This window comes from Excalfactoria chinensis, chromosome 5, assembly GCF_039878825.1.
Source record: "Excalfactoria chinensis isolate bCotChi1 chromosome 5, bCotChi1.hap2, whole genome shotgun sequence".
NCBI classification, from domain to species: domain Eukaryota; kingdom Metazoa; phylum Chordata; class Aves; order Galliformes; family Phasianidae; genus Excalfactoria; species Excalfactoria chinensis.
The window spans coordinates 36,185,632-36,198,935 of NC_092829.1; the positions used below are offsets into that span (position 1 = coordinate 36,185,632).

Here is a 13,304-nt window from a genome sequence, read left to right on the forward strand (position 1 = left end):
TGAGCCGCTGTGGCCGTGGAGGTACAAGCACTGTTGTTGTTGTTTTGGTTTGCAATAAACTCCTTCTCTTCTCTCCTCTCAACTGGAATCTGTCTGTTTTGTTCCTGACTCATGACAGATGAAATGTGATCAGAGGGGCCTCCAAAATCTCACGTTAATTGAAGTTGGCAAAAAATACTAACAGTGCCCTTTTGAACTGCTGACACAGTGCAGAATGGATTAGCCGGGGGTAGATTAACAACAGGTGGCAGCTCACGGGCCCGCTGCCCCTGCCCTACAAAGAGATGGCAGGCAGCTCGCAGCCTGGCGTGGCAGCATCTCGACAGCCTCCCCAAGTCCCCACCAGCCCACATGGGGACACACTGGGCTGAGGACAGGCTGAACCCCTGGGCCTGGCCCCTCCCTCAGCCCCAGAGGTTCTCAGCACACACCCGTTCCTATGTCCCTCAACCTCATCCTAATGTGGGGAGAATACAGTGCTGGCAGAAGCAGACTGGGTAAAAGCTCAAGCCCCCACATCCAGATGCGTACCAGAATGTGCATAAACAGAGCTGAGGAGGTACCCAGCAAACACCAACAACCTACCAAGAACAGCAGAGCTTTCCATCAGCTGGCCGGGAGCACCAGCTCGGTTCAGCTGGAGCAGGGCTGTTTTCCATCTCACAGGGAAAGGGATAATGCAGGTGCTGTTGCAAGCTTATCCATTCCTCTCACTTGCAGAAGAAAAATTCCTTCCCTCCCCAAGCACTCAAAGACAGATTCTCCAGATGTTGGCAAAGCTCTGACTATTGAGAGAATAAAGCCAGTTTCAGTAACATCCTGCTTGTATGGGTTTACATCAGAAATCGCTCCTGGCCTTATATTGCCAAAGAACTCAAAAATCTCCCCATTAACTCTACAGATGAGAAGCCCGCCACCTTTTGCTGAAGCTACGTTTTCCCATTAGCTTTACAGAAGTTGTTTAAAACACACAGCAACATTTCTTGCTGGGAGATGTGGCTACAGCACCCAAGTTAACACGTTCCTTACCTGCTGGAGAATATTACTTTGAGGCAGGGCAAAGTTCAGGCAGTTTTAATGAAAAACAATTCTTTCTTCCTGTAAACTAAACAGATTTGCCATTTTTTTTCTTCCTTTTTTTAAAAAAGCGGGTTATTAACCTTTAAACAGATGTATGTACAATAATCTTCTCATCAGCAAGAAAGGCAACGGCCGTGCAAGGTGCACCTATTTATGACCAGATGGAGCCCACATGTAAAGGTGTTGCATTTAATCTGAGGCAAACAAGTGTTTATTATTTGTGAAAGGATCTTCCACTTTCGCCTGCTTGTCAGTTCGTAACTTACTCACAGGGCAAAGACAGATGCTCTGAGTTAGCAACGAGCTCCTTTTGCTGCAGCCTTGCTGAACTCCTGGATCTCATTTCACGGTCCTTTCTGCTTCCAACCTTTTCCCCTGTCTGTCTTTGTATGAAGTGTGGCAAATGGGGTATTGTTCCCCACCAGCCCTCAGCTGTAGGCACCCTAGTGTTGGGTCTCTGTGCATAACTTGCAGCTGAGACCCGGCCCTCTCTTCTGAAGAAAGGTGTCACAGTGTGTTTTCAGACGGCCAGACCATCAGGCAAAAAGCAGCATTTCTATGGACTATCATCTTCCTAAGGGACTCATCTACCAGGTGAGCGGAAGAAGTGAAGGCGTTAACCCTGGGCAGGTGAATATCTATAAGCAGCACTTTACCATCAGTCCCAAGGTTTGGCATTAACTTTCCAGGTTCTTACTGCTGCATAGAATGGGGGCAGAGGTAGAAGAGCTAAAATTATCCTTAAAAGCAACATTAACAGTAACAAAACTGCACACCCAGAAAAAACTTACACGGTTCTGTATACCCCAAGATCTTCACGTCAAATGGTCCAGCTTTCACATTTTTCCAATCCTCCACCAACCAATATTTAGGCTAAAAATCCAACAGATTATATCATAATTCTTCTAGCATTTTCTTATAAATCTGTAGAAATAGTCACAACACATATTATTTCTCTTCACAGATACTCCATTCCTCCTGTCAGTCTTACCTGCTGTCTTTCCTGTTCACACAGATTAGTACTGAGCACTGATTCACGTTCATAGACTTAATGAAACCACGACCAAGTTGCATTGAGCTTAAACCACAGTTTTTGTAGAGCTGTCATTCTAGACTGAACAGGAACACTTCCTATTTCCGCAAGAAAACAGGCAAGTGGAACAAGTAAGGGAAATTTGAAGTGGAATTACTGGATCCTTTTCCAAACAAATGAAAACAGCAAATAGGCAACCTTGCTGGGAATACCTTTGAGCTGTGCTGCCTATTTTCAGTCGGAAAACTCCCTGTGTTCTGCTAGCTCCACGCCACTCCACTTAATTGCATCAATTGTCGCTGTTATCCTTTAATGGGAAACATAACTCACGTTCAAAGCAACCATGAGAAGCTGCAGACAGGGGAATCCTGAAGATCAGCAGAGGTGGGACTGTATTACAGCCTTTTCCATCAGGCTGAAATTACACAGAGTGCACCAGGAATGTCTCTAAATGGCTTTAAGCCAGGACAGGCTAAAGCATGCTGGCACTGAAAGTCAAGGCTAGCGGTCCTCTACCTTGGGACCGAGCTACTCAAAACTCTAAACAAACACCTCAGACAGTGTAGCAAATTTGTTAAAACAGAGGCTTAGGATACTGGTGTTCAACTCTATTTTTACCCACACAACCTCCTAAGGCTATGGGTACACCACAGCTTCTCTCCATTTACTTATCTACAATACTAAGTAAGATACTGGTCTTACTCAAGCAGGATGTGTGCGATGCTCTGTTTGCTGTTCTGCTCATACAGCAGTGGTGTCCATTGCAAAAACAGCTTACGCTATGTATTTGTATGCTCACAACAGCATGAGATACAACCAAAACACTCCCAACTCATCAGTAAACTAAAAGGCTTCTAGCTGATATTTCTGCTAAGCAAATGCACGTCTCCATCTGTACCAAGGTTTGCAAGAGGGTTGAAGTGACCACCTGCTCACAGGATAACAGGTGCTATGGAAAGACACAAGGCCAGGTTTCTGGTAGTTTGACAGAAACAAATTTTCTGGGCCTAATAGTTAAAAAAAGAAGTCAATATAGGTGGAATACTGTCTAGTGTTTACTCTGCTCTTCTCAGCTCTTCAAAGACGCTTAGCAATCAAACTATCTCAGTTTCCAGTGCACATTTCTTCTATAATGGCTTTGCAGAACTTTCTTTTTCCTTGCTCTGAGTACATGGAAGAGACTCCATGCCTGCAAGAACTACCTGTACAGCACAGATGGAGCTACATCTGTTTACAAACGAATTAATGTGCTTTGCAGTAGCTCCAGCAAAATTTTAACATGCGAATCGTTAAGAATAATGAAGAAATTCATACTCACTTAGTCTTCTCTCTGGCTAAGGCATTTAAAATCCTTCTGTCAGTTTGTTTTTCTTCCTTGTTTTGTGCTGTAGTCTTGTTACAGCAAGTAACAAGCTTCCAAGTGAAAGGGCTGGACAGGAGACTTCTGCAGTACTAATTAACCATTTTGAGATTCTTCCTGATCAAAACATGCTCTACCTGTTGTAAGTATGTAAGTTACAAGACATTCATTATGGAGCTTTCAACATAGGGAAGAACTACTTGTTGCAGTAAAGCCACTAGTGTTTGAACTGCACCAGCAGAAGCAAGATGGGAAGCAAGACATTCAAGAGCAGGAGATGGCAAAAGAGATCAGTGCATGTTAGGGCTTGAATTGGCACATCCTGCAATGAGCCAGTGGGGCTGGGAGGAAGGAAAGAGTCAATACAACACAGGGAGAGCTCGTGATGCTAAAATTACACCCTTAAGACTTACCAGGACTGAAAGGGTACATGGTGTGGTCCATCATACCCCTCACTATTCACAGGTAGGAAGGTGTATCACTCATAGGCCCTTGTGCAGTATGCTTGGTGCAGAAAGTGATGAAACAAAGTGCTGCTACCACACTGAATTCCACCATTATGATGATTCAGGCAAAGCTCTATTCTCGAAAGCACAATTCTTCAACATTTGCTGTCTCTCTTCACAAAAAGAGAAAGGGTCTGTTCCCTATTTCTCTAAGACAAATGCTACTGTCAAGTCTTGGCAGAAAATAAGAGTAACAAGGATTTGTTCAAAGAAGGTGACTGGGATATATTCGTGCAGAGCAAACTTCTGCTTCAAAGAACCATCCATTCTGCTTATGGGCAAGACAAAATACTGACAGGTCTTGATGACATACATGGTGGATATTCAAGTTCAACACAGATTTGTGTAGCAAAATAGCCCAGCACTGTGTAGCAAAATAGCCCAGCTTCTCTCTTGCAAATGCATTTGTATTTCCTTATATATACCAACACAGCTCTGAAAGTGAAATACAACAAACGCTCCTTGGATTTACCTTTTAATACACCAATATTAAACTCTTCTGGTAACATATATACAATGAAAAGTGAACATTGATCTTAATTTAACAACTAACAATAAAACCATTCCAGTCATATAGGTACATCTTTATAGGTTTAGCATCAAGAACAACAGAACAATTATAAATGAAATGAAGAAGTAGGTCATTCTACACTTTTTTTTTTTTTCAGTCAATTTTCTCCATGGCATCAGCAGAGAAAAAACTACCATTTAAGTGAGACGGCCCGACAAAACCAACAGTAAATTGCTAAAAGATGAAAAATAAAATAAAATAAAATAAAATAAAATAAAATAAAATAAAATAAAATAAAATAAAATAAAATAAAATAAAATAAAATAAAATAAAATAAAAAAGACTGGTACAGATCACTGGATGTTTTGAGGACAGAAAATACACTCTGACACTCTGGGATGCAGATACAAAGACCTGCTGCCTTTTAATTTACTCGAGACCATAAGACCAGTTTAGAAGGGCTTGTTACGCTGTCAACCACCCAAAAATATTCAATCAACCAGCTGAAATCCTCCACGTCTTTTTACACCTTGAGCAAAAGATGCAATACCAAAAAGAAAATCACAGCAGCTTCACCATTCTGTGCAAGGATAATGTAACAAATCAGTTACATCAGTTACACTGCTAAGCTGAGATCAGTCCCCCCAAAAAAAAGACTAAAGTTCAAGCGACCACTACACTGTCACAGCCACCCTTTAGAAGAAAAATTCCCAGGGGAAATATGCTGGTATCTCTTGATGCTCAAGCACCAGGACATAAACCGACAGAAAGATGCAGAAAGAAACTTCATGAACACACAAGACTGCAAAGAAGAAATAGAGAACAGATACAGACATTCCTGTATCTTGTGATACCCACTGTGCAGCAGCAGATGTTGTCACTGCTAAAGCACTCCTAACTCCCTAACATCCCTCTCACAGCAAGTCAGGAATGAAACAAAGACTACAGTGAAAAACATTTAGTAGTAATTAAACGTTCCCAGAGATTTGGACGATACAGTTTACAGGCACGTCCCAGCGGAGTTATGAAGTGAAGCATCCCCTCAGAGCTATTGTTCCAATATGATTTTCATTCACAGCATATCCACTGTATTGGGCAATAAGATAAGTCTTAGTGGGGGTGAGACAAATAGGAGCAGATGTTTCCTGTTTCTAGCCTGACTTTCATTTGGTTTCTGTCATTGCTGCCTACCCAGCTTAGGAGAGGGGGTGAACTGTGATGCCTAACACTTGTCCTATTGTTTGAGGTTTGGCAAAATCTGAGAAATAAGGTTGCTCACAGTGGAATGGAACGATGGTCCATCAAGTAGGCTATCCCTGTAACTGGCAGCAATGGACATTTCAAAAACCGGTTAAATCGCCCTTATCTGGTAACAGACATTTTATCTGTGGAGCTGGAAAGGAGATCTTTTTCTCAGCCCAACTTGAGATCATCTTTAATATCAAAGGGCAAGAGGCAATAGTCCAGGCAATTTTATTTCTAATTTTACTGAATTTAGTTTTCTAATTGAAGTTAATTTCAGTGTTGAGAAACATTGCCAAGGCTTGAAAGAAAGGTAAGGGATCTCCAGAGCTCTATGTTTCAATGGCAGCCTGCGGCAATGGGTTCCTTAGTTAAATTACAAACTAAGACCCAGCAATTTTTTTCCAGCAGAGTACGGTGTGTATTAGTAATACCTTGCACATGCACACATCCCTGCACATTAAAGCTGTAAGTGAGAACTGCTGTAAACCGGTTTACAAATCAATATTAAAACAGACTGTTTGCTGAAGAAGATTCAGACATTAAACCTTTACTTTGTAGCTGCTGTTGCAACATATGACCGTGATGTAAAATCGTTACCTGGCTTTTCTGCTGAAAAATGAAAAGCGAATATATCATAAGATTGAAAGACACATTTCTCTCTGTATAATACAACTGGTTTTGACACAGAGTCAGTCCCAGTATCTTGCACCAATGCAGCAGAAAACCTGAGATTTATGGAGAAAGGAAGGCTACAGAAAGTGGAGTTGTATCCTGCAGGTCTCTGCATTAAATACCATCCTGCTGTGTGCCTCAATTTGCATAAAAAAGTAAGAAAATGCTTTTTTAAACCACGTAACAAAATACTTATTTTTGTTGTCAACATTGTAAAAAAATAAACATTTGTCCCACTAACCAGGAAAAATGCTTGTTATGAAGGTACGTAAGCCCAAAATTAAGCTCAAGATGGACGTCCACCAACCACCCAGAAAATAAGCTCCTCCCAGAAGAGCAGCTATACATTGGAGACAGTTGCTTCAGACGGACGGATGCTTACAAACCAGAGGGCCAATGCACATTCAATTGAAGAAGTCAGTCATGTCACAGAAAGAGAAATTCAGTTTTATTCTCCCAGGTGCACAGTCTCCTTTGGAGAAGTGTTTGCTTGACATTTCTGGTAGACTCGTCAATAGATTCAATCCTTTGTGAGCAACAGAGAAGGAGCTGTTCAGCTTTCCACTACATCTTAGTGCAATATAAAAGGAGGACAGCGCATCAGAATACACTAATTGCCATCTCCCTCAGATGTAACCCACTCTCTAGCATTATTTTTTTCTTTTAGAGACTTATATTCTTCTTAGTACCTCTTCTGCTGGTGTTTTCAGTGCTCAATTTGTCTCACAGCTGCCTTTACAAGCTGCCGATATTGGGAAAGCTCTTCAGTTTCTCAGGAAAGTCATCTTTATACAGAACAGGGTCAGCACGGTGCTCCACCACTTTCAGAGGCATGGTCCCAAAGACAGAGGCAAACTTATTGATGCATTCAGATCTGGTAAAAGGGAAAGCAGTGTGATTAAGAACTGCAACAACCAGGCTGGTTACCAGCTTCCACACCAACATAACTGGTAGAAAAACAACTCGGTAACCTTCCCTCATGTGTTTAGAAGTATCTTAGCCATGTTGGCTACCAGTAAGTAAGAAGAGAGCCTCACTGCAGAGAGAACTAAAGAGAAGTTGGTGTTCTTTGATTTATCCATTTAATCACAGAGAAGAGCAAGGGGATGCTGGCAGCAGCACATGTGCACATGGAGGTCAAAGCTTCCCCTTTCCCTCCCCCTAGAATTCCAGTCATTCTTCAAGCAATGTACATGCTGTAAACCAGAACAGATTAACTGCCAACATGTCTCTTAAAGGGCCACTATTGGGTTGGTTTGGCTCAAAATGAGAGTCTTGCAAAAAACAAGCCTCTATGAAAATGAATTTCTACAAAAAGTCTTCTTTTTTTTTCCAGACTTCTTCAGAAACCCTGTCTTTCCCAGAAAAATAACCACACTTTGTTATATACGTGGTGCTGATTATACTGTAACTCAAAGGTAAAGCTAAATAAAAATTAAAACAAAATCAACTAGCTTATTTTCCTTGTCTAAATAACAGCCTTGAGTGGTGAGGCATCACATTAGCATGAAGGAGATCGGATCACCGACAATACTTCCAGTTTTAATAATTTCAGGTGTCAGTAATGCTGTGAAAGGGAGCAGCCATGTGCTTCAAAAGCCAAGCAAACAGATGTTTAACCTTACAGTGCTCCTTTAGCTCTTTCACTGAAGGACGTGCTACCTGTGTAATCTCACCTCAGTCAGTGCTCAGCTAGCATTAGCTGCTTACTTCATAATGCAGCTCTTAAAAATTTCAGACACTGAGAAACATGACGACAGTCCCCAAGATGTAACTCTGCAAGAACTTTTTTTTTTCTGCCATTCGGAAACGAAGAGAGAGAGGTGCTCTGACTCAGCTGGGGAGGCTGCCGTGCTGCAGGCAGTCCTGGAGCAGGTCTCTTTGCAACCACTGCTCTCCCTTCCCGACCCCTTCAGAGGGTTAGGGGGTCACGACGGCTCCGGGATTCACTTTCCTGAACAGACCCAGTCAATCATACCAACTGAGTGTGACAGTTTTGTGATGGAGACTGCTCAACACTGATCCAAACATTCTTTTGAAGCAGATGGGACAGCAAAACTGTTTTTCAAAACTAATTCCTCAGTCCCTCAGCCATTCCATACTCTCTCCTTAGCTAGAATAAATGACTGAAAAACACAAAGTTCAAGTTGCTGAAGAACTACATCTCCGGCACAGCTATTTTTAATCCCCTTCCTGGCCTGAGGAGAGTCAGAAAATGACTTAATGGATGATACTTGAATAAAACTCTCAATACAAACAAATACAGAGATCTCCCTTTCTGCAATCTTCTCATATCCTCACACTTCTTCCTACTCTACCTCTGGGTTCAAATTTTCGTGCTAGGAAATAACCAAAAAGGAGCTCAGAGAGGACGAGGAAACCTTGCAATGGCAAAATGCAATCGAAGTTGTTTCATAGCAGGAAAGCCCAGACTTCAGAGGCTAGGAAGTAGATGTATATATGAGAAGCCTGCACAGCTGCTGTGCCTCACTGGTTTCTGGAATACAAGGCCTTTTACTTCTACTCCACTGGTTCAAATCTGACTCTGCCAAGAATGACTGAAAGACATTGTAATGTAACAGCTGCTTGGTGGCCTGTGTGAAATGAATTAGTTATCTCAGCCTGCTGCCGGGTTGGCATGTGTCCACGTCACAGCCAACACTGTCACAGGCGGAACTAAGTAGCATCCTCTGAGCAGAACATAAAACCAATTGGACAGTGGAGACCCAACTGCTCTCTTCCCCATGAGGTCACAAAACTAAGTTGAATTTGAGGTCTTAGAGAAATACCAAGATGGACACCCTCTACAGCCAAACTCATTCCATGGTAAGACCAGGCATACCAGTACAACATCTTTCACCACTGAGAAATCACCCATTGGTTGCTAAAGAAATGTTTACATGAAAAAAATGGCATTCTAATCATAAAACTTAGTCCTCAGGAAACACCAAACTCAAATAGTAGAAGCAGTTTTTTTGAGTGAAAGAAATGTCACACACAAACCACAACATGTGTTTGAAGGAAAGTTGCCTCTTTCAAAAAAATGTCATCTCCTTCACTGAACTAAATCACTTGAATGCTCAAGTATTTGTCACTTTCAGATAATATAAAACAGAAAGGACATCTAGCACATTAAACATTCAGAAACAGGAAGGCAAAAAAACATAACATGTTGTCCTATATAGAGGGTAGGTGTTTTTCTTGGCTGTGTTGTTAGCTCTGCAAATTCATACTAACAGAGACATCTTTTATTCCCACAGTTATTCATTTTCTCTTTGCTCTGCTGACAAGGTTCAGTTGTGCTCATCAAGGAATTAAGATAGTGTGAATCAAGATACTGGGAGCCCTGCTGTCCTTTGCAGACTGAATCAACTTAATACCTGTTAAGGTCTCCTCTTCTTTGCAACTCAAATACTTTTGGTGATGGTAAATCTGCACCCACACTCTTTGGTCAACTATCTGCTCAGTTTGCCTCTTGAGAGAAAGCATTCCTATTTTGACTTCAATAAATAAAATACCACTTTCATTGCTGCTGCAAAAGCAGCTCAACTCTTTGCTACATTTACTGTACATGCAGCCACCATCTAAGCTGCGCTTTATAAAGTTCTTAATTTTATTGAAAACTAGGTGCAAAGATGCTAAGTGAAGAAAACTTGTTGCTATTTAAACAGCACCTGTATGTACAGGGATTAAAAGACCCTTCTAAAGCCTCTTCGATACGATGTAGAATCCAACCTAGGGCAAGAAGGTGATTCTTTGTTCAAAGGTTTCTTTAGTTAATGATGGAGCTCCATAACCCTATGGTCTGAAGTCTTTCATTTATTTCAGAGAAATTACATAGCTGGAAGAATAGCTGTGTTGCCTTTCCCGTGAATCACTGTAAATATCCACCAGTATTAGTAAAAAAAAATAAAATAACAATAATAATTAAAAAGAGAGAGAGTTCATCTGTTGCCATCTTTCTTTTGTCTCTGTTGAGAATGTCAAAGCACTCAACAGAACTGACCTTCCTGGACAGATCTCCACAACTGAAATCTCAATGCTTTCTTCACTTACAAAACAATCACCGGGCAGATGCTGTGCATCTCTGTGCTATTTCAGAAACAAAAACCCATTTGTTTTGCAAACAGCAGGACGATCCCTGGATATCTGGGCAAGTAACTAGCTCAGGCTACTCACAGTCTGTCAATGGTAATAAAAAAGGGCCAGACACCTGGGCAAGCTGCAAGTGAAGGGCTCTTTGCCTGATACCCCAGGCACTGTTCAAGGTATCCAACACTGTAATGTACCAATAGCAATATGGGATGGAAAGGTATCAGGTGTAGTGTGTACTCTCAGAATTTATCATTTTCAAAATGAAGCATGAATCTGTGAACCTCCAGCTTTTCTCCTGCACCCAGACTCCATGGCAGTATTTGCATCTTTGACTGGACAAATAAAACGTGCGGATGTGCACTCAGTGTAACATTTCAGTTTCATCTCAGTTACTGTCACTGTCAGAAACTACAGGGGAGAAGCAATGCAATAGCTTAAACATGTTCCGGATAAACTGTCAAAGATGCTTTACTTTCAGAACACAATAATTGCTGGAGACATGGAAAAATGACCTTTACCCTGCATCATAATGCACTCTGGAGGAAAGATGGCTTTTTCATCTTCTGTTTTTATAGCACTAACCTTAATGAGAACCTACTTCATGACAGAAATTCCTACACAAGGTTGTAATGCTAATAGCACGATCATAGGAAAGCTCACCTGGGTTCTGGGAGTCCATTCTGCAAGCCAGCACAGAACAGCTAGATAAATGACATCCCCCTGTGTTTCTTTCAGCTAACCTTTAAGAGCCTCCAGCCCCTTTCTAAAGGAGTTCTCTGCAGAGTAATTTTTACTATTTTCATGGGTACCTTTTACAACTGACTTTATATATATATATATTTTATACTTTATATATATATATATTTAAGCTAGCCTTATTATACATCCTGTCCAAACACCTACGGTCTAACTTTGGTAGCTGCACTCTTTGATGGACAATACATATAAATTCTATATCCATGACAAGTGTGATAAACTACTTGTTTCACAAAGAGTAGGATGGTCCTTGAATACCTGCACAAGTAACTAGCTCAGGCTACCTGCTCACAGTTCTCCCATCAATTGTATGGCTGCAAATGATTTTCCCCAAAGCTTGCAGAGGAAATGCTACAGGCAAAGAAGCCTGAGGGGAAAAGCCTTTGTCTGCCCCTGGTTAATGTCATCTAATAATAATTAATGTACATTTATTCTCAGCTCTTTACAAACAGTGAATCAAAAGACTTTGTGAAAGTGAGACATGTTTTCCTTATTTTAAGTATTTAGTAGCCAGTGTAGAGGGAAGTTCAGTGCTTGGCCAAAGTTAGGAAGCCATTTTACTGTAAAGAGAGGAATGGAACTCTTACAGTTATGCAGCTTACAGTATTTCACTAAGCATTTGCTGCCTTTGCAAACACATACTTCATTTCAAAATAAAATTCTCACAAAATATAATATTACTGCCATTGTTAGAAAATGCCACATGCAATTGTGCAGGCGAATGCCTTTCATTATTGGAAACAATGCATTTCAGAAAGACAATGTACAAAGAACAACGCAAATAACATCAGCAATTTATATCCCTGTTAGTCAGTCATTCTTCAGTAAGCAAACAAACAGTCTGGATAAAAATAAATAAATAATAATAATCTCATATTCATTACTGTTCCATGATACAGCTACATTCCCTGATAGAATAGAAACGTGACATTACTGAAAACACATCAAACAACCTGTATGCCATACATGTCCGATACACTTTACAGCAATTCTGCTAAAAAATGTACCCTTTCTAAAGTTCTTTCAGTAGTCTGCTTTTCAGTGTCAAATTATCCGCTGTGGGAATGGCTTCTGTTGATCAAATCCAGGAGACATTCTTTCAAAATTAGTATTTTACAGAAATATAATCAGCAAGTGGTTTTGATCCTAATTTAATGGAATATGGGTAAGAACCTAGCAATCAGAGGAATAAAGAGTGGTCACTCACCTTTCCACCATGTGTGTCTGGTCCAGTGATAACCCATCGATAGCTGTGCATTCTGGACATTTGAACTTCTTTCGTGGGGTCACCTGCACAAAGGCATGCCAGATACCATCGAATATCAACAGAAGGGACATTAATCTCCTTGCACAGAGAGCAGTGCAATACCTCTGAACATGCCTGCAGTGAAAACTGAGCTGTCTCAAAACAGGGGGGTGGGGGGTGGGGGTGGGAAGGGGGGGAATTAAAAAAAAAAAGAAAGAAAAAAAAGAAAAAAAAAGGCCACTCCATTCCTCCATTCAGCTCCATCTGGCCTGGCTGACTGCAAAATTCACAGGGGCCCAATAAAAACGGCTTGGAGGGGTTTTTCCTTCTGTAACTGAAAAGAAGTGGCGATGACAAGCTCCTTAATTCCTGTTTAATGACTGTTTTCTCACTGCCAAGGTCCCTGTATAAACACCATTTGTTCTTGCAGCCATAACAGCGATGAAATATAGCTTCCCATACTTCACCGTAACGTTAATCCAACAGACGCTCTTTTGCTCACTCCAGTTAATAGCTGACTGGCAAACTCTACAAGGCTCTCTGAATTGCACAGAGGTGCCAAATTACTCTGCTGTGCCCTCATACAGCTCAAAAACTTTTTGAGCAAAAACGCACACTTTATTTTCTAAAGACTTTTCTAGGAAATGCAGCCACCAGTCCCAGTAAATGATGATGGACAGAAGGGAAAGCAGACCCTGCTAATTGAAGTAATGCCTGGTGGCCTCTAAATCTCATTCCAGGTTGACACACTTTGAAATGAATGTACAGAGTGAATGTCCAGACTTGAAAACGTGTCGAAA

At 41.2% G+C, this 13,304-nt stretch overlaps 1 protein-coding gene across 1 annotated transcript in view; it reads right to left on the bottom strand.

Moving 5' to 3' along the window:
- Positions 1-6,835: 6,835 nt before the first annotated feature.
- The window catches only part of EXT2 (exostosin glycosyltransferase 2), a 67,682-nt gene continuing 61,213 nt past the window's right edge, over positions 6,836-13,304 (bottom strand). Inside the window, exons 13-14 of the mRNA XM_072338874.1 lie at positions 12,466-12,548; positions 6,836-7,281 (exon numbers count right to left, since the gene is read on the bottom strand). Of these exons, the coding sequence (XP_072194975.1) occupies positions 7,143-7,281; positions 12,466-12,548 (222 nt within the window). The 3' untranslated portion in view covers positions 6,836-7,142. The remainder of the gene's footprint in view (positions 7,282-12,465; positions 12,549-13,304) is intronic.